We start from the raw sequence: 22,431 nt of genomic DNA on the forward strand, positions 1-22,431 counted from the left end.
TAACCAGTACATCTGTGGAGGTATACCCCGCGTTTAATCCTAACGAGCTCCAATTAGTTCGCGTTCAGCATACAAGGAACGCGGCCCGCAACTTTGTTGCGTGAGCGCACGGCGCCCTTTGCGCCTTCAATACCGATCACGAAAACGGGCGAAGGAGCCAAAGAAAGCTCGTCGATTAAACGAGAAAAACGGGAGGAGAAGGGGCTTCGCGGCCCAGTGGCAGGCATTGTACTGTCAGTCCGTTCGGTGCAAATTCTGGAGTCGTGCCAGTTACGTATAGCACGCTACGCTCAACACTTCTCCAGCACACAATATACTCGCAATCCGCCCTTCTCCGATCAGACTTAGTCAGATCATGTATGCAGGAAAGCAACAGTGCCAAGCGTTATATTGGTGCGAAATTTGAGCACGAACAGAGCACCGGTGATAGCAAAATCATTTACAAAAGAAAATTGTGTACATGCAGAAAAAAAGGTACGTCTCTGCATTTTGCAGGCTTTCTTCCATGCGCAGAGAGAAAAAACTGCGTAAAAGGCAGCTTCACGCATATACGCGAGCCTTGTATATTTCAAGAGGCGTCATAAATATTTAATTCCCACGTTGAACCGTAAACTGGATTGGCAAAAAAGCTGGCTTATTAACTATCATAATTATTTAATTAGTTAGTTACACGAAGCACAATACACAGCGGGGTCTTCTCCAAACGGCTCCTAAACAGAGAGTTGGTTTCATCTATATAGATGAATGACGATGATGACCTCAAAGACATGTGGCGCATAACTCACTAAGGAAGGCTGAAACTGCATTATTGCGATAGATTTTCAAAGCTCAACAAATAAAATAGAGAAGAAAATAAAATAGAGTGCACTCAGACGCGGAACTTGTTTGTACGAATTAAACGGAATAAAAAAAAAAACTACCAAAGTGAGGTAGAAAAAGAAACGAATAACATAATTTTAACAATTTAGTCGGTGGAAGTCTCGAAGCCAGTTTTGTGTAGCCATTGTCTTATGGTATTACACAAGCGCAGCTCCACTCCCTTATGATGTCAATTACTCTTTATTTTCTCACTAATTGTGACTGACGCTCGCGTTTCCTTCTTCTCTTTTTCCCCCACTGCTGGTTTGCGTTAGCATTAGGAGTGTCGAGGTGGGCAAAATCATGTGTATATATATACTAGCGCAAATGACGATCTGCTCCGGACCACCGTCAGTTACACTTCGCTCCTCGAAGAAGCAGGACGTATATGTCGACTGAGCTCCTGAACACAATTTGCAATTTGGTGAACGCGGTTCAAATCACGGATACCCGCCGCGGATGCTTAGTGGCTATGGTGTTGGGCTGCTAAGCGCGAGGTCGCGTGATCGAATCCCCGCAACCGCGGCCGCATCTCGATGGAGGCAAAATGCGAAAACACCGGTGTACTTAGATTTATGTGCAAGTTAAAGAACCCCAGGTGGTCGAAATTTCCGGAGCCCCCCACTACGGCGTGCCTCATAATCAGATCGTAGTTTTTGGCGCGTAAAACCGCATTATTTTTTTTTTCTTTAACCATGGATCTAGGACCTCTATGAAGTGCGACGTAATGCTAACGCATTTCCACGGTCGATTCAAATGAATCGCGATGCTTCAGGTGAGAAGCGGCCCAGAACCAATTGTCACTGACATCAGCAAGGGCTGTTATGGGAGCAGTGATCGAAACATGGCTAGGTGAGGAGGGAACAAACATCGCCAAAGAAAAAAAAAAGGTTTTTATTAAAAACAAGACAACTTGATTTCATTCAACGAAAATAAAATTCGTAATCAATTTTATAAACATGTCGTGATGAAAAAATACAACTCTCTATCACTTTATCATTAACAAAAAATGCCACTTTTTCAGCGCCCGCTAATAAATAAGAGGGGGAGGGAAAACAAAAGGTGAAACGCAGACAGGTTAACGAGATTGAGTGTCCGGTTGGCCACTCTGCACAGGGGGTTGGGGTAAGGGGCAGAAAAGATAAGAAAACAGCAGAATATTTAAGCAAAAATTCACGCAGAAACTCCTCTGCGAGTTGTTTAAGTATGCGTGAGCATCGTGCCATTTTCTCATCTCCATGCAGCCTGGTGTTATCAGTGTTATGAAACGTGATCCGACCAGTATAAAGCTTATCAACCCTTATCAGTGTTAGCAACCTTATCAGACTAGAGTCGACCCTTAACTCTTAGCGGTTGTTATCAACCTTATAGGACATGATACGACCCCCATCAGCTCTTATCGGTCCTTATCAACCTCATCGGGCTTGATCCGTCCCTTATCAACCGTTATCAGTGCTTATTAACATTATCAGAATTGATGCGACCTTTATAAGCCCTTATCGCTATTTAGCCCCTTATCCATCAGCGTCGAGCCACAATCAGCCGTGATGAGACCCATATAACGCCTCATCACTTCTTATCAAGTCACTGACTGCTTCCCTATCTGTGTTGCGCGACATGAAGCGCACGAGCCCTCACAGATTGATGGCATTTTGGACGCCCCAACCGAAGGCGCATACCGCGACCACCGAAACGCAACGGGAACGTGGCGTGTTTGGCATTAAATTTCCCCAAAATCGGAAATTCTTGTGGCGTCTAAAATGCACCAAGTAGGCTCTACATGTGGTTCTAGAAGTGGATTTTATTCCACCATCACCAAATATTTCAGCAACGCCTTCGCAGAAGCAATGTTTTATACATTATATTCTTTACAGTGATTCGTCTTACGTGGAGGACAGGTTTCCTCGTTGGGTAGGGCATATAAATGGTTACGCATAAAAAAAAAAGAAAACGCAGTAGTTCGCACATTCCAAAGTTTTTCCGTGAGTCCTGATTCCTTTAAAAAGCACACTAGCACATTTAAAGCAGTTCGGGCCGACGTCGGCTGGGACCAGGGTCCAAGAATTCTGGCTTCCATAAGGGGACGGCTGTCAACCTTGTCGAGCGTGGCGCTGAGGACTTTGTGCACTGAAACGACAACAATCACGAAGAAGGGCGCGTTCGCTCCGCTATCAATTGAAATGCATTGCATCTTTTGTGTAGTGTGCAGAAAGGCGCGCTCGTAAAGTCGAACTGCAACAATACGCCTCCCGCACATGTTGGGTTGTTTGCTTGTCAACGTTTGTCTTGATTATGGTGGCGTTGTGTTTAAAATCATGGGGTTTTACGTGCCAAAACCACGATCTGATTATGATACACGCCGTAGTGGGGAACTGCGGAAATCTGGACCACCTGGGGTTCTTTAACGTGCATCTAGAAGTCTAAAAACACGTGTGTTTTCGCCCCCATCGAAATGCGGCCGCCGTGGCCGGGATCCGATCCCGCGACCTCGTGCTTAGCAGCCCAAAACTTCATGGCCACGAAGCAACCACGGCGGGTGGGGTTGTGTTTGCGAACTGTGTTACATGGTCGGTCAACGCGTTCAGTCAAAAGTAGTGAGTTACGGCGCCAGATAATGGCGCACTTGGCTGTGTACGTCCGGCTGCGCTGCGGGCGACGGACCTTGCGTCCAGCGCTCGGCACCCGAAACTTTCTCCGGCCCGCAAAGAAAGGATGTTCTAAAAAATTATGGAGTTTTACGTGCCAAAACCACCTTCTGATTATGAAGCACGCCGTAGTGGGGGACTCCGGAAATTTGGACCACCTGGGGACCTAAACGTGCACCTAAATCCAAGTACACGGGTGTTTTCACATTTCGCCCCCACAGAAATGCGGCAGCCGTGGCCGGGATTCGATCCCGCGACCTCGTGCTCAGCAGCCGAACACCATAGCCACTGAGCAACCACGGCGGGTAATGATGTTCTGCGCGTGGGTGCGAAAGCGGTACGACTGGCGTCTCGGTGCATCGCATTCCGCGTCAGAAGCTCAAAACGACTACCGAGTCCAATAATAAATAAAATAATAAATACATTTCGCACCGTTGACAGAAAAAATGACGTCACTTCTTTTTTGAACGGACATGACGTCACCATCTTTTGTTCCACCGGAAGTGCTCCCTCGTCACATACAAGGAGGTAATATACTAAAACGTTTAGTATATAACATCCTTGGTCCCATAGAAGGCGCTAAGCTTCGTTACTGCCGATGAAGTGCCATGTTTTGAACGTATGGGCTTCTACGGAAGCTTCGCTATCGGGTACATTTACCTTGACATTTCTCTCGCATTTACCGCTGAATTGCCGCTGAATTTTTGAGCACCCAAGTTCCGGCACGTTAGCACCAGCAGAATACAACAATCCTATTCTTTTCCGAAGTAACACTGGCAACGACGAATGTTTTTTCTGTCCTAAAACTGCAAGGGGCATGACGGTCATGTCAGATCAATCACCTGAGGTTTAAAGTCTTAAATGTAGACACTGCACCGTGCTTCCGGTCTCTTACTCTCAGAAAAACAAAATAAATGGAAGAAGAGAGAGAGCCCGACGTGGGTGTGATTCACGACATCTTGGTGTTCCTTGTAATTGGCTTCGTGTACAGACAGCGCATTCTTCATCTCGCGTGACGTATCTACTCCGAAAGGAAGCGCGTTCCATGGCAGGCGGCCGGGAGGAACGGCGAGTCCACCCGCGCGCAGCAATGAAGGCGGGCCGTGACGCAGGTGGTTGTGGCAACCCGCTGAAAGCGCTTCCAAGAACAGCGTCCGCCGAAGGCGATGCGTAGAGAGGTCCACGCGAGCGCTGCAACGAGCCGATTGGAGACGGTCTCCGCGCGATGCACGAATTACGCGCCGCCAAGGCGAGTGGTGCGGTTGCAAAAGCGCAGGGCGTAAAGAAAAAAAGAAAACTTGCTACACAGTCCGATAGCGTCAACGCGGCCCACAGACAAACGCTCACCACCTTCTAGACGCACGAAAGCTCATCGGGATAAAGTATCGCGCAGGAATACACAAGTTTGGTTTCGGTTGGGCCAAGGTGAAATTATGTGAGCTATGGATAGGTACCTCTGTCCCATTTATTTCAAGGTAACTGGCAGGGAGGCACAAGTTCACAGGGTGCTTTCATATATATATATAATAGCATAAGAAGCCAACAAACAAAGACACGAAGGACAGCACAGGGGAAATTACTTGTACTTACTAATTGAATGAAAGAAATAATAAATTAATGGAACTATAAGTAGATGAAAAAACAACTTGTAGCAGCTGGGGAACGATCCCACGTCTTCGCATTATGCGTGCGATGCTCTAACCAATTGAGCTACCGCGGCGCCGTTTTCCCATCCACTTTCTGGGGTATTTATGCATTATGTATATGTGATCAAATGAAGGTTCTGTTTCAGCTCCTGAAAGAAGTACACTCGTACGCTACAAAGCTAGAAAAGTCAGGCTGAAATAACTGCGGACATAAAAGCCATTAAAGATAGTCAAAAGAACATTGAATCAAAGTTAGCTGGCATGCTAAGAGGCTTGATGAACTCGAGGAAAAAACCACGAAATTTGACATTAGTCAAGAGCTTTCATATTTAAAGAAATCGATGGAAGAGCAACGTAATCGAAATTATTCTCCGCAGCCTTGTCTTGACGAAGCTGAAGATAGATCACGACGTGAGAACTTAGTATTTCGGGGTATATCAGATGCTAAAGAGTCTTGCGCAGATATTGAATCTGAACCATTGAAAGCGTTGACTGAGGTCGTCGACTGGAGCTCTGGTGCTTTAATCCAGCGTGCACATCTCCTGGGCATTTCTTCACATGAGAAGTTTCGTCCTGTCAGTTTAATTTACAGACTCAAAAATGAAAGAAAAGATATTGCCCCTGCGTAATGAATTCAAGTCGAAAGGCATCACTATGAGTGAAAATTTCTAACCTGCAACACGCTTGGCTCCAAAAAGACTGTTTGAATTCGGAACCACCCACGCTGGCCTTCGCTCTTTTAATTACGATACAACGAGTTATGCTTCAATAACACATGCTTTATGTACAACGCAATCACTGACACTGTAGACGAGGTCGAGATACGTGGCGAACATGGTGTGCAGGGGACAGTGACCGCTGACACTGTCAATGAGATTGACACACGTGGCGAAGCCAGTAGATTAGATACCGATTCTCCATCGGAATTTGTATCGTAGGGAGTCGCGAGGGGCAGTGGGAAGTTATCTCTTGTGTCTGTCCTTTTCACCAATATCAGAAGCGTTCTTAGTAAACGTGCTAACTTATCTTCCGCCATTGACACATGTACACCTAACATTGTTGCACTAACAGAAACCTGGCTCCCAACGCACATGTCTGATTTTGAACTCTTTCACGATGCTCATCGTTACTCGATGTATTGTTGCGATAGGATGGCAAGACGGTGTTTGCTTGCAATTTCAAAGCTATTCCTCCTTCATGCATTCAAACCTGCAGCGAGTTGGAACTAGTTTTCGCTTCGGTAGTCATCGGTCATCTGAAAATAATTATTGGTGTCTGCTGCCACCCTCCGTCCTATTCATCTACATTTACTAACGAACTCCATGATGCTATAAACTTGGTTCGCACACGCTATCCTACATCACCGCTTTTTATACTCGGAGACTTTAACTTTCCAACTATCTTGTGGACTGCTTATTCGCCTTATTCATTGCCGCTTTTGTCACAAGCTTAAGAATTCTTAGACCTATGTACATTGTTTTCGCTAACTCAGTTAGTAACGCAAGCCACTAATTGTAACAAGTACTGCAAATACTCTAGATTTAATCCTAACCACTAATCCAGAGCTAGCCACAGATCTAACATATATCTGTCAGGCATCAGTGATCACCTTCTGCTCAATTTCTTCATTAATACGCCACGTCCTAAAGTGAATAAAATAAACTTTGCCGCTATTCATAACGAACTATCTGCATTTATTAGCTATTTTCTTGTTAATTTCGACACTCGCTCTGTCTAAGAAAACTGGTTACTGTTCCATACGAAGGTGCACCACCTATCAGACAAATATATTCCTAAGAGCGTCGTCACCTCTAACCCTCAAGCACCCTGGTACAATTCATACACCAGGCGACAATCTAACAAAAAGAAACATTTATACCGTCTTGCCAAGCTTACACTTTCTTCTGAGCGATGGTCGACATACAAGGCTGCTTCTGATACATACGTGCATGAAAACCCTGAAACTTACGAAGAACAACTTTTTGTCTCTTACTTTACCATCTAATTGAAAGCAAACGTTAAAAAGTTCTGGCGCGTTATACACCTTCCCCACGTTTAATTACACTGCAAGATACCTCTCTGGCAACATAATCCCAAATTATCTTTGTGCTACCGTACTGAATAGCACATTCATTGAAAGCTTTTCCTCGAGCACGACTGTTGATCTTCCCGATATGTCGCACCACGGATTTCCCCTTATGTCACCAAACACTACCGATGCTCCTGGCGTTGCTAAAATAATCGAGTCCTTAAGACACGATTCATCTCCTGGGTCTGACGCAATTAGTTCTAAATTCTTGAAAAGTATTTGCGCTTATAGGTAAATTATACTAACAAAACTTTTTCAGCAGTCACTCGATTCATCACGCCTCCCTAACGACTGGAAAATTGGGCAGGTGGTCCAATTTCACAAATCCCGTAATAAGCACTCGCTTAAAAATTATCGCCTCATTTCACTCACTATAGCACATGCTGCAAATTACTAGAACATATAATTTTTAAAAACATCGCCACTTTTCTTGATGACAACTCCTTTTTTGCTTCTGTCTTTAAATGGATTCAATCTTTCCTTCTTAACCGCTGTCAGTTTGTTTTCACTAACGGCACAACCGCACCTCTTACTAACGTGCTATCGGGTGTACCACAAGGATCCGTCCTCGGAACACCACTTGCCGTCTTGCCGTCCTATCGCAATAACGACACCTCGAGTAACGATAAGCGTTGTGAAAGGTTTCAAAATGAGACATGCGCGTTGGGAGCCAGGTGTTCTGTTAGTGCAACATTGTGTGGTGGAAGATAAGTTAGCATGTTTATTAAGAACGCTTCTGATGATGGTGAAAAGGACAGACACAGGAGATAACCGCATCTTCTGCCATCCACCTTTTTGCTGACGACTGTGTAATTTCCCGAGAAATAAGTAACTTCAACGACATTAACACTCCTGACCGATCTTAATTTGGTCTCTAACTGGTGCAAAACGTGGAAAATGGAGTTAAATATTAACAAATGCAAGGTCATGCGCGTTTCTCGCTGCTCTAACACTTCCCCTTCATATTGCCTGAATGGCATTCCTCTTGATTCCGTCGCGTCACATAAATACCTAGGCGTACAATATAAATAACATGAAACTTAACATGCAATGCCCGTACTGAATAGTTGACTAATAACGCTAATCGCATATGTTAGGGTATTTACGTCGCAACTTCTCTGCTGCTCCATCGTCCTTAAAACTCCTACTTTATGAAACACTAATACTACCTAAACTTGAATACGCATCATCTATATGAGACCCTGCGCATGAATATCTTGTATCTTCTCTCGAACTTATCCAAAATAACTCCGTTAGCTTCATCTTTTCAAATTACAGCTGTACCGGAAGTATCACAGCCACGAAAAGTAACCTTTCCCTCCCAACTTGAAATCTCGCCGGAAAATCAGTCGCCTAACTCTGTTCCACAAGGTATATCATCACGTCACGCTACACGACGATTTTATTTCACCACCGGAATACATCTCCCGTCGCATTGATCATCGGCACAAGGTTGGCATAAAAAAATGCAATACCAAAGCTTTTTTTCAGTCTACTTTCCCCGGACATCCTTCGAATGGAACCGCCTCCCTCCCCGATATTGCAGTCATTGAAGATAGTCAACAATTTCGCGATGCACTAACAACCTTTGTTTATTTTGGAGTATGTTGAATGTGTGCTTTAACAAAAATCACTGCACTGTATTGATTGTATTTGTACCCTATATTACCCACTCCCCTCCGTAGTGCCTTTGGCCCTGAGGGCATATTAAATAAATAAATAAATAAATAAATAAATAAATAAATAAATAAATACTAGAACTAACTCTGGGAGTGTTAGCCAGCGCCACCACTCACAAACCATGGCGGCGGACGTGGAACATCTTTTCTGCAGCAGACGCCACGAGTATGAGGCCTTTTTGCGTGAAGGCAACTGGGCAATAAACCCACACGTGCTACATGAAGGCATCAATGTTGCCGGATTCGAGAACCTCGTTATGTAATGAACGAGAAGAAAAGAGATTTAACCGAGGTACCCGATATTTATTAACCATAGCATAAGAAGCCAACAAACAAACAGGGGAAATTACGTGTACTTGCTAACTGAAATAAATAAATTATAAATTAATGTAATTGAAAGTAGATGAAAAAAAACAACTTGTCGCAGGTGGGGAACGATCCCATGTCTTCGCATTACGCGTGCGATGCTCTAACCAATTGAGCTACCGCAGCGCCGTTCTCCCCACCATTTTCTGGGGTATTTATGTGTTACAACTAGAACTAACCCTGGGAGTGTTTGTTGGCTTCTTATGTTATGATTAATAAATATCGAGCCCCCTCGGCTTCTAATTAATAAATAAATAAATAAATATATATATATATATATATATATATATATATATATATATATATATATATATATATATATATATATATATATATAAATAAATGTCGGGTAATGCTGTATCTGGGACGAAGCCATGTGAAACGTCTTGTGCATGCTGCTGGGGTTCTATGCACACTAGAGTACATAAATGACGTCACCAGATACATAAGCGACATTCATTCACGCATTATAAAACTTACACGCTTAACTTATGCTAGAGCTAGTGCGGGTCCTACAGTCTAACCTTGCTCGCCGTGGCTAAAGCTGGCGGGCGCGCGTTGACACCCCTGTCTTGGTGCTCCAGTGTCTTTAAGCCATTTTTGCACTCTATACGTGTCGAACGCGGAGGGGACACAACCGAGTAACCGCTAAATTTCTGCAACTTATTGCATACTTGTAAGCCTTACAACTCCCGATGAGCAAAGGTTTGAGTTTTATGCATTGTGCCAACTATGGTTGAGTGAGCTCCTTCAAACGCGACCACTACCGCTCAGATGGACAAAGCGCACTGGTGAGCCATAGCCATGCCTCCCTGAACGCGGTGAACGAGAGGCTAAACTTAGCTCCCGTTGCGTCATGCGTGGCGTGACAAGGGCGTCATCTGTGCACCGCGACCTATATATGCATCATCGAGTAATGGCTTCTTTCCTCTACACAACGATACCAAATTAAGGCACGTGGGTAGTACGGTTGCAAATATATAAGCGATAATGGCAGTATTACATATCTTCGTTACATGCAGTTTTCGCGAGCGACCTCCAATACTGACCGAAATTAAAAACGTTTCACGTCAATATAAAGCATTCGAAAATGCACAATATCAAATTATCCAATACACTGGCTCGGACAGCAAAACGTGTGTGTGTGTGTGAAAACTTTTATTGTACTGAGGTCCGGAGGCTCGACTTCTCAAGCCAAGGCGGGCCGCTCCCACGTTGGCACTGTCAGGCCAAGCCTTTCAGCGACATCATGGGCCCTCTGGACTGCCCTTAGTTGGTCCTGAAACAATGGGCTTTGAATCCTTTTCTCCCACTGTGTCCATTCTTCAACGAGGTTGCGGAGAGTCGCGGGGCACCCCGCCAGCATATGTCTGATTCCAATGATGCCATTACAATCATTACATTCCATCTTAATCTCCCTCTCTGGATATATTTTATTAATGGTGTACGGTGTGGGATATGTACCCGTTTGCAATAAGCGCAGTGAGACTGCCTGAGCCCTGTTCAGTTTTGAATGTGGCAATGGGAATTGTCTGCGTCCTAAACAGTAATGTTTGGTAACATCATTGTATGTTAATAAATGATCTCTGGATTCCCTCGCTTGATGGTGAACGGCTCGGTTGTGACTGTCACGGTTAGCAAGTCCTCGTGCCAAGTCATGAGCAACCTCATTGAGGTTTACCCGAGTCTCGTCCACTTTCCCCATATGCGCAGGAAACCATCGGATTTCAGTTGTCATAATCACAATGTTTTCAAAAAGTTTAGCTGCAACTCCAGCTACGTAGCCTTTATCAAAACACTTTACAGCGGTTTTCGAATCACTGTAAATGAAGGCCCACTTATTACTCCTGATGGCTAGAGCAATTGCCGCTTGTTCCGCCACAGTGGGGTCCTTGGTAAAAATTGTGAGAGCGTCTTGCACCTTCCCTTGATAATTTGATACAATGGCCGTATAGGCTTCTTTACCGTTCACCCAGGCGGCATCAACTATAGCTGCCAGTTGGTTCTGCTGCTCTATTTCCTTCAAGAGTGCTTTAGCTCTTGCCTTTCTCCTTTCGACATTATATTCTGGATGCATGTTTCTGGGGAGAGGGTTGGTTCTGATCTTGCTCCTAACTTCAGTCATTAATTCTACTTCAGCCTCTATTGGACTCCTCGATGTATTCAGTTCTACACCTATTGCCTGTAATATGTTCCTGCCAGCTCGTGACTTTGTCAATCTTTCGTGTTGCGCTAGCTGTTGGGCCTCCACAATTTCTTGCATTGTATTGTGCACCCCTAGACTCAAAACGTGCTCTGTTCGTGTTTCACATTTCGAATTCTCAAGCATACGTACTGATCGACTTTTGCCAGTCGAGGCACAAGATTTACCCACCGTGGTCGCTTAGTGGCTATGGTGTTGGGCTGCTAACCACGAGGTCGCGGGATCGAAACCCAGCCATGGCGGCCGCATTTCGATGAGGTCGAATTGCAAAAACACCCGTGTACTTGGATTTAGATGCACGTTGAAGAACCCCAGGGGGTCCAAATTTACGGGGTCTGGCCCCACTACGGCGTGCCACATAATCAGATCGTGGTTTTGGCACGTAAAACCGCATAATTTTAGTTTATTTTTTTAGGTACAAGCGTACGTGAACTGATGGAACAGGACATTCAGCCGATTAGCTTTATTTACGCTTTAAAGGAGGTGGGATGCTCTACGGGTAAAAAATATATACTGTGGTGAGCTTTTGTTAACTCAAGTTAATTATGGGATTTTAGTTATGTGCCAGCATGACGATTTGATTATGAGGCATGCCGTAGTGGGGGACTTGGCATTAATTCTGACCACCAGGGGATCTTTCACGTGCCCCCAATGCACGGGACACGGGCGTTCTTTCATTTCGCCTTCATCAAAATGTGGCCGCCGCGGCCGGGCTTTGAAACCGCGACCTCGTGCTTACACCATAGCAACACCATAGCCGCTAAGCCACCGCGGCTGGTGGTGAGCTTTTTCCTGCGTCTGTCAATAAATGGCGAGTTTGCGTCCGGTCAACACCGTCTCAGCAGTATTGGTCCAGTCACCTTTGGTCCAGCCAACTTTTGATGGGTCCCGGTGAGTGCGGGAGCCTATAGGGGTTCCGAAAAAAAAAATAATAATAATAAGACCGGGTGGGGGTGGGAGGTAAGAGCGTGGGGGGCGGTGAGCATATGCCTGTTCAGCTGTCCAAAGAGCTCAGATTCGTATAGCACGGCAACACCTTGCCAAAGCCAGGTCAGTGTGCGGTGCCGCACGCACGATGCAGGCCAGGGGACGAGTCCGCAAAGCTTTTCGCACGACTTGTGATGGTACCGTATGCATCGCATTACTGTGAGCGAAAGGGTGCCGGCCAATCTCGCAAATGCTCCTCTCGTGCGAACAGCTTCTCGAATTCGAGCGATTCGAGCCCAGGTTTCGGCGGGTGAGGCCAAATGGTTATAACACGATGAGCGACCACGACAGGATACATCCTCATTCTATATCCAAGGCAAGTAATACCCCTGTCACACTGGGAGTTTTAATGTCATTCGAATCTAATGGCATTCGGCGCAACGAATGTTATTCGCCCGCGGCCTCATTCGGTGGCGATATCAATGGCGATGATTCCGAAAAAAAAAAAACGTGGCAACTAAAGTAGAACAAGGTAGGTATAAAGAGCTTGCATAAGCATTCCGTATATTTAAATATATTTTTGGGACATCAATTCACTGATAAAATTTTTTTTAGTAATGCGTATAAAAAAGTTCTATTTCTGACTATGTGGCCACTATAAGCCAAAACAAGGCTTAGCCACCTGAGTAGCCGATAAATTGAAAACAAACAAAACGGCTGACATGGCGACGCTGGACGACGACGCTAAGTTGCAGGAGGTGAAGCGATTAGTCGCTGCGTACTTTGCATTACGAGCATGGCGTAATAATCAGAGGAAGCGATTAGACGTTCTATGGCCTACGAGCAGAGTGGCGGCAGCATGGGCGGCGGCCAGACGCTGCTGAGCTGGAGAGTAACAACATTTTGCGACAGCCTGCCGCACAGATTATGCCTCTTTAAACTAACAAGTCCAATAAAACACGCAAACGTTGTTATTTCTATACGAGTACGGTTTTCAATTTGCAAGTGCTGTGTCCTGTTTTGCTTTGTTTCTGGGATTGAGAGTACACATTCGCTCCGAGTGCGAAGCGGAATTAATTTCTCGAACTCATTCGTTTGCCGAAGTCATTCGGTGCTAATGGCATTAAATATCGCTGTGTAGCGACCGAATAATGTCATTCGATGCTAATGCCATTCGGTTCGAATGACATTAAAACGCTCAGTGTGACAGGGGTATAAGCGTTCTTCTTACGTTCTCGCCAAAACAGCTGTGCGTGAGGCAAGCGTGCGGCCCAAGGAATATAGAATAAAACGATGCCGGTGGACGGCTTTCGGGGGAGTTAATCAACGAGGACACACGGGGCAAAAGAGGGCCAGGCAAGGTGAAACACAAGGAGACTCGAGAAATGGAAGTGTTGACACACACACAGCTTGTGCGCGCTTTCGTTCTCTTATCCCTTCACAGTAGAAGCACGCCGCCGACATCTCTGTTCAACGGACAATTATTTTGATTTCTGGGAGCCGCGAGATGTCCTTAAAGGACTATCTTTAGGGGCGAAACTCGGCCTTTTGCGAGCCCCTCCGCGGCCACCGCGCGACTCTGGGTCGTTTCCCGCTGAGCCAGCGCAATTGGTAACGCTAAAGCCCATCATTACCCGGTCATGCACAAGTGCCTCGGAGACACCGTTCGTGAAGCCTACATCATCTTTTCTCGCACTTTAACGACGATTGCTGCGTTTGAGCTGTAATCAGTGAAAAATGACGGTAATACGCGCGGCGCTGGTCACGTATACGTACGACTCTGCCTCCGGTCGCATTCGCGTCCGTGGTAAACAGTGGCGCAAATTGCGCCAGCCACGAGAGTTTCCTCTGCGCTTTCTCATAAACAGCTCCGCTTCGCACAAATTTGGGCGTTTCGGAACGCCTTTAAGCGATTCGTTACCGTCGTTTTCCTGCATGACAAATAATACTTGTACTGCATATTCGAATACAGGCGTTTTTATTTGATATTTTAAAGCTTTACTGGGCGAAAAGCCCGCCATCTTTCGGCGAGAAACATTGTATACGAACCCAGAGAGAGCTACTGGAGCTACCATGCATTCAAAGAGGAATACAAGCGAGCAAAAAATTTTGGTCATGGATGGAAAAAGAAAAACACATTTAGATGCGCTGATGCTTTGTCTGCATTTGGCCAATCACCCCAGAGTGGGTGCGTGCCAGTATATCCCAAGGATCTACATCTTTGTCCGCATCACCATTCTATTGCAATAACAGATGGAAAAACAGACTGTCCACTTGAACGGTGGGTGAAGAAAGGAGTGAGCAGGGATCAGAAATGAGAGAGACCAAGATGAGGGGAAAGAGCAGATGCTTACGCCACGAGGGAACAACGCTGGTGGGAAGAACGGTGTAATGAATGTACTGCATGTGAGTATTGTAAACAGCCAGTCTATGCTTTTGTTCTCTCCTCCGCTCCCTACTTTTTCCTATGCTGTCCACGTTTCACCCCATTATCTCTGATCCCTGCTGGCCGATGCTCCCGTGTCAAATGTCAAATAGATAGCTACAGGGCGGCCAGCAGGATTATCTACTCCTTTTCGTTCTTACAACCACAAATTATTTTTTTTACATACCCTCCTCCAGCATGTAACATGCCAACACGCGTTTTACGCCGCGCTTTCGTACATATATATATATATATATATATATATATATATATATATATATATATATATATATATATATATATATATATATATATATATATATATATATATTGTTACGCTCTTAGGTGCATAGTGGGTTCACGCCTCCACAAACAGTATGCGGGGGCACCGAAGAGTGGTGAACGAGGAAGACGACGGGTGGCTGGCTGGCTGAATCTCGTCAGGCGCTCAGCTGATCAAGGCCATCGCTTCTAACTCTACCCGGCTTCAAAGTAACGCCTTTTGTGGGCGCAACAGAGTGGTGGAGGTGCGGGGTACTGGCAGATTCCTATGCACGAGGCAGACAAGGAGAAAACGGCATTTGTCACACCAGATGGACTTTTTGAATTTAATGTGATGCCGTTCGGGCTCTGTAATGCGCCTGCAACTTTCGAGCGCTTCATGGACAACATCCTGCGTGGTTTGAAGTGGGAAGTATGCATGTGCTATCTAGATGATGTAGTGATTTTCGGGCGCACGTTCAGTGAGCACAACGCACGTCTCGATCTTGTGCTAGACTGCTTGGACAAAGCGGGTTTGGTCCTCAACTCGAAGAAGTGCCATTTTGGAGAGCGCCAAACACTCGTTCTGGGACACCTAGTGGATAAGGACGGTATACGACCTGATTCAGCGAAGACTGCTACGGTGGAAGCCTTCAAGCAACCTCGCCATGTAAAAGAGCTACGCAGTTTCCTAGGGCTTTGCTCGTACTTCCGCCGGTTTATTCGTGGATTTGCCAACATCGCGTATCCGCTGACATGCCTCCTTCAGAAGGGCGTTCCCTTTGAATGGACTCCCCTGAATGTGAAGCTAGTTTTCGCGAGCTAAAGTCTCGTCTGACGTCTCACCCCATTCTCCGACACTTCGACCATGCGGCTCCCACAGAAGTTCATACGGACGCTAGCGGTATTGGCATCGGCGCTGTCCTTATTCAACGCGTCGACACCAAAGAACACGTCGTCGCCTATGCGAGTCGTTCTTTGAGTAAGCCCGAGCGTAACTACACCGTTACAGAGCAAGAATGGCTTGCAGTTATTTTCGCAGTACAGCGCTTCCGGTCGTACCTGTACGGGCGCCCCTTCACTGTTGTGACAGACCATCCTTCTCTCTGCTGGCTGGTTAATCTCCGTGATCCGTCGGGCCGGCTTGCGCGTTGGACACTCCGTTTACAGGAATATAACTTTACCGTTTATTATAAAAGCGGTCGCCGACACGCCGACGCTGACTGCCTCTCGCGCATGCCGCTTCCAACGACGGACTACGACGCGGACAACTTCGACTGCTATATTGGATCACTGGAGCCGGGATTTCCTGATATAAATAACTTCAAGGTCGAGCAACAAAAAGACAGAACTTTAGAACCACTGCTCATTACTGCAAGGCAATCAGCACCATCCTCTCGTTTCTGTGTTCGTGATGGGGTTCTTTACAAAAAGAACTATTCTACTACAGGCCCACGATATCTTCGGGTGGTCCCGGAGAGTCTCCGTGCCTCCGTCTTGCGCGCTATGCATGACGATCCAACATCTGGACATTTGGGTGCTGCGCGAACTCTCTACCGCCTTCAAGAAAGGTTCTACTGGCCTAAAATGCGCCAGACGACCGCCCAGTATGTGTACAGCTGCAGCGAGTGTCAACGTTATAAGCGTCCGACGGGTGCTCCTCCTGGTCAACTCCATCCAGTGCCACCCCCCAGCACTCCCTTTGAGCAAGTTGGCATCGACCTCCTCGGTCCTTTTCCGCGTTCATCCGATGGGAATCGCTGGATTATCGTGTGTGCCGATCACTTGACACGCTACTGTGAGACAGCTGCAATACCATCGGCTACTGCAACCGAAGTGGGTATTTTTCTGCTGCGTTTTGTCATTCTCCGACATGGACCTCCCAGAGTCATCATCAGCGATCGTGGGCGGCAGTTCCCTGCAGACGTGGTCGAAGAGATGCTTCGTCTATGTACTTCAAGGTTTCGACATTCCACCCCGTATCATCCCCAAACAAATGGCCTTACGGAACGCACGAACAGAACTCTTACTAACATGCTGTCCATGTATGTCGAGTCAGATCATAAGAACTGGGACAGCGTGCTACCTTTCATTACGTATGCATTTAACACCTCAAAGCATGAAGTTACGGGCTACAGTCCCTTCTTTCTTCTGTACGCTCGTCCGCCTCGTTATACACTAGACACTATCTTCCCGTTTTCCAGCCACGATAATCTTTGTATATCAGAGACAGTCTGTCTTGCTGAAGAAGCCCGACGACTTGCTTCTTTACGCACTCTTGTTTCACAAGACCGCTCGAAGGCACGCTGCGACCGCTGACGCCGACACGTGATATATGACCCTGGTGATTTAGTGTTGCTCTGGAAACCAACCAGGAAACGTGGACTATGTGAAAAACTGCTGGCCCACTATGTTGGACCCTATGTTATTACGGAGCGCATCAGCGAATTAACCTACCGCATAGCATGTCTCACATCAAATGGCCGACGGTCAGCCAAGACTGAACTTTCGCATGTCGCCCGTTTAAAGCCCTTTATTTCTCGACAGCCTGTTTGGCTTGCCCGGCGGGCTTCGTCTGCGCGGAGGGAAATGTTACGTTCTTAGGTGCATAGTGGGTTCACGCCTCAACAAACAGTATGCGGGGGCACCGAAGAGTGGTGAACGAGGAAGACGACGGGTGGCTGGCTGGCTGAATCTCGTCAGGCGCTCAGCTGATCAAGGCCATCGCTTCTAACTCTACCCGGCTTCAAAGTAACGCCTTTTGTGGGCGCAACACGCACTATGCACCTAAGAGCGTAACAATATATATATAGTGTGTGTGTGTAATAAGAAGCCAGCAAACAATGACACGAAGGGCAGTATAGAGGAACTTATCTAGCAGTTCTTAACTGAATTTAGGAAATGCTAAATAAATGGAAATAAAAGTGGATGAGAAAAACAACTGGCCGCAGGTAGGATACAAACTCACGTCTTCGCATTACGCGTGCGATGTTCTTACCAATTCAGGTACCGCAACGCCGTTTTCCCATCCACTTTCTGGGGTACTTAAGTCTATATATTAGAACTAACCAGGGAGCATTAGCCAGCGCTACCACTCATGGCCTTGGCGGCGGATGTGGAACATCCTTTCTGCCGTAGGCGTAACGTCTACGTGAACTTTTGGGGTTAAGGCAACAGGTCAATAAACCCACACATGCTACACCTGAAGGCATCAAAACTGCGGATTCGAGATCTTCATTATGTAATGAATGGTCTCGAATCCGGCAGCTCCAAGTTCATTTTATCTTGCTGCTGCGACGGCTAACATACCATTGGGAAAGAACGACTTCTCATGCAGTTTATTTTACTCTAGCAATCACCAAACTAAATGCACCGAGTGAACGCGCTAGAGAGAGCCACTGATAAAACGATGAAAAGAGCGACGGATACCGGCTCGATTCCGCGTAACTCTTACCGCCGAGAGATGCTGCGGTTCGCCGACTTGGTCCTCACCCTGCAGCTCCATCTGGCCTCGCCGTAAAGTTCTGGCCAAGCCGTCAGCAGCAGCGCGGATCAGAGTTGCCGCGAGCAGGTACAAGAGACGAATGCGAGTAGCGCCTGCTCGCACGTCGTCTGCTACCAGCAGGTAGGACGGCAGGTCGACTCCGCCACACGCCGCGGCAACGCACTAAAGACAAGTGCAGCCCGGGCGGCTCCATTTTCACCGGCCCACGTCCGCATCCCGCAGTTGGATCATCCGACGAGAAACAAAAAGACGCCGCCCGCCTCGAACAAAAGGAAACGCGCCTGCGCAACCACGTGGACATTGCGCGCGAACCGCGCGAAAACGGAGAGCGGAAACCTGGCGGCACAAACAGGATGTGACTGCAAGCGGAGACTCCGGCTGAGAATCCCAGCACTTCGTCTCTCTCTCTCTCTCTCTCTCTCTCTCTCTCTCTCTCTCTCTCTCTCTCTCTCTCTCTCCCCTCTGCTAGACCCTTTCCGTGAAGCATTCGCCACCATTAACAAACTCGCTCACGCCAAAGCATCGCAAAGCCCAAGGTGAAATCCCAGGTGATGTGGGCTGCAACCAGTTTCCTTGGCGATTGGCAGTGGCGCACGTTTGAACGTCATTTGCCGACACATTTTGAGCAGGCACGAACAAACATCTTTCTCGGCCTTCCGCCCACTTAACTGTCTTAAAGAGCTCGCTGTGACCGTCAGACGACTTCGTATTCACCGCAGTGTAAGAAGCAGAGTGATTGGTGTTTTAATGACATGCAGCCCACGAACATCGAGCAAACTCAGCGTACGCAAAATTTATAGCAGTCAGCCACTTAAGTTGACCTTACAGGTTGCGATCGCAACTTAAAAAAATGTTACAGAGTCCCCACTTTTGCAAATGGTTTCTCTGCATGGCAGACGCTAGTGCACTTAGCATTCTAAACGAAACAATTTTCTGGCTGCACTCATGCAATACGTCAAAGAAGTGATGGGTAAAACTGCTGCGGACCCACACATGAACCGCATGCATACCTCTCTCTCCCTCTCTCTAAGCTATTTGAAATCATTTATAAAAGCAGCTGAAAAAAAAACTTGTATTTCTGTTGGCTGCTTGTTGACTTCAACATAATTTCTCTGTTGATAACCGAACAGCATCTATGTGTTTCGCAAGGGTACCGAAAGCCTCTCGCAACACCCTTGTGACGACTTGTGCGTCCTTGTGCGTCGACTTGTGCGTCCATCCTTGAAGACTTGTGCGGTCAAGCTGGTGGGTGTCGATGCGAGTCGGGCGCGCACCAACCAATCCGTGAAGCAGAGGTCACTGCGTCTCTGCCAGAACAGGTCGCACCCAGAAACTTGTTTATCCAGCAGCATTATAGCGGATATGATCATATAGAGTTCCGCTCCGCGAACTGCCAAATGAACATCTAGCGATCACACATAGGAAAGGTGTCCGCGTGTCTTTGGGCGTTCCTCGGGCATCCTCAAGCAAGAAAGCGATACACGAGGCCCAGTCTTTACCACTATGCGCTTCCTGGTCTCCCAAGCAGTGTTGATTCAGCAAGCTACACTGGCTGGGTGAGTCCTTCTTGGCAAAAGCCTATCTCGGAAGAGTCAACACTAGGTCTCGATTGCACTTCCATGATGCACTATAAATACTCTATAGGACTCAGCAGTCCGAACCGAAGGCAACGACTGATCCGCCTACATAGGACACTCGAGGACGTCATTTTGCGATCTTGGTGTTGCAGTTCAAACGACTGGCACCTTTTTCTGATGGTGGTGAAGCCGAGCACGAGGAGGTGGCCTGACGACGCGATAACGACGACCACTGCACGACAGAAAAGCTATAGTAAAAAAAAGTTAGAGTTAGTATAACTGCAAAAACATATACAGATTCCAGCTTTTAACTGCCGTCGCAGTAAAATCAAAATGAAAGGAAGGCAAACCGGATAGGATTCTTGGCTCCGGTGGTGCAACGTGTTTGAAAGGAGCTGGAATTACAGGTTTAAAAACATACAGGTTAGTAGGAAGGAAGGAAACGCAAGAAAGAAAGAAAGAAAGAAAGAAAGAAAGAAAGAAAGAAAGAAAGAGAGAGAGAGAGAGAGAGAGAGAGAGAGAGAGAGAGAGAGAATTTTGTTCGAAGAGTCCTGTCTAGTGCATGCAAACTGCTCTGTCTTTCTACTCCCCTCCCCCCTCCCCTTGTTCTTTTTCTTTGCTATCTTAACACTGATCTAAATATACGAAGGAAGCTTTTCGGTCGTGGCCAGTGTGTCTTATAAGACATAATAAGAAATAAAAAAATTACATTGTTCCCTCACAGCAGGCGACGAAAAAATTTGTAGGGCCGCAACATTCATATGGGAACGGATTATCATCGAAGCTATTTAGGCTGCATACATGGGTTGCATGCATTATGAAATCCTATTTTATATATACAGTCAAACCTCGATATAACGAACACGCATATAACGAATTATTGAATATATCGAACTCTTCCGAAATATTTTTGTCAAACACATGTATTTTTAACTTCCTATAGCGAACGCGGTTTGGCATAAAACGGATATAACGAACTTCGCGACGCCAAGCCCTACCTCACTTTAATAGCAGGCGGCAGGCTTCGTTGCACTACAAGTGTGTTTTGCGGCGCAGCAAACATCATCAAGAGATTTAAAACCCCAAGATGCATGAAAGAGTGCCGCGTACTCCCCGTAGAGTATGCTTCCAGCAAGAAATGTTGGATGATGCGTGAACTTTTCACAAAGTGGCTGCTTGCTTGGGACTGCGAGCTTGTGCGCGAGGGTCGCTGCTCAGGCTGACCCTGTAGACGATGAGAACATTCTGACTTCACAAGAAGCACTTGCTGCGTTGGATTTACTGCGCCGCCACTGCAGTGCTATTGAGGGCAGTAGGTTTGCCCTTGTTGAGTGTTTGCAAACTGTGGAACACGGCGTGATACGGAATGCGATCATCACCAAGAAGCAGGCCGCGATAACGCAGTTCTTTGTGCGTAGATAATTGAACGTGACCCAAGTAAGCATCGTTCGAGTTGCTGTGCCTTCTCTGATTGAATTTTGCTCCTCTTGCATGTATTTTTTACGAAATTTTATATTACGAATTATGGATATAGCGAACTAATTTCCGACTTTTTAACTGTTCGTTATAACGAGGTTTCACTATATATATATATATATATATATATATATATATATATATATATATATATATATATATATATATATATATATATATATATATATATATATATATATAAGCAACCACACTACGCCGGCACAAGTGCCGCTGCGGTCACCGACCCTCCCATGCATACGCCGCCACCGCTGGTGTAGCCGCACCGGCACCTCCGACGCGCGCAACGTTTGACCACAGAAGCCCAGACAACGTGCACAGGCGCCGCCGCCACGCCCTTTCGCCCTCTCATTGGTTGTCAAGCAGGGTTTAACACCAATAAAGCGCATGATTCGAAGGCCAACTTGCTACACTAAGAAACACTATATATAAATAGCGTTTCTCTTGCAACGCCAAATGTATGTGCTTCTATTTGAACCCAAGATATTAAACTTTTGGAAGTTTGCGGAGTGCTTGAAGCCTGCTTTACCTCCGCCGCAGGTCCACCCGGTGTTGCACTATCTCCGGGATCGGCCACGCATTCCCGTCCACGCGCCGTGATGCGAACGTAGGCCGGCCAGGGTGTCTTATGCGCATGCATTACAGCACCGTCCGACTTCCCGCAGCGCGCAAATCGAGCGAACTGGCTAATTATAAAGCTCCCTGTCTTTCCCTCTTTTTCCTCCCCGAGCATATTTTCAGTGTCGCTCCTGGTGC

General features: G+C 46.5%; 1 protein-coding gene across 8 annotated transcripts in view; it reads right to left on the reverse strand.

The window, feature by feature from the left end:
- The window catches only part of LOC135915636 (band 3 anion transport protein-like), a 316,698-nt gene that overhangs the window by 96,581 nt on the left and 197,686 nt on the right, over nucleotides 1-22,431 (reverse strand). The window contains exon 1 of one of the 8 annotated variants that reach the window (XM_065448810.2): nucleotides 18,554-18,893. The exons of 4 other annotated variants lie outside the window; for them this stretch is intronic. In XM_065448810.2, the coding sequence (XP_065304882.1) occupies nucleotides 18,554-18,604 (51 nt within the window). In that variant the 5' untranslated portion in view covers nucleotides 18,605-18,893. Of the gene's footprint in view, nucleotides 1-18,553; nucleotides 18,894-22,431 lie in introns of those variants that run through there. 3 more of the 8 variants (XM_065448757.1, XM_065448740.1, XM_065448747.1) reach the window with 3 other exon arrangements.

The sequence above is a fragment of the Dermacentor albipictus genome, chromosome 1, assembly GCF_038994185.2.
Source record: "Dermacentor albipictus isolate Rhodes 1998 colony chromosome 1, USDA_Dalb.pri_finalv2, whole genome shotgun sequence".
NCBI classification, from domain to species: domain Eukaryota; kingdom Metazoa; phylum Arthropoda; class Arachnida; order Ixodida; family Ixodidae; genus Dermacentor; species Dermacentor albipictus.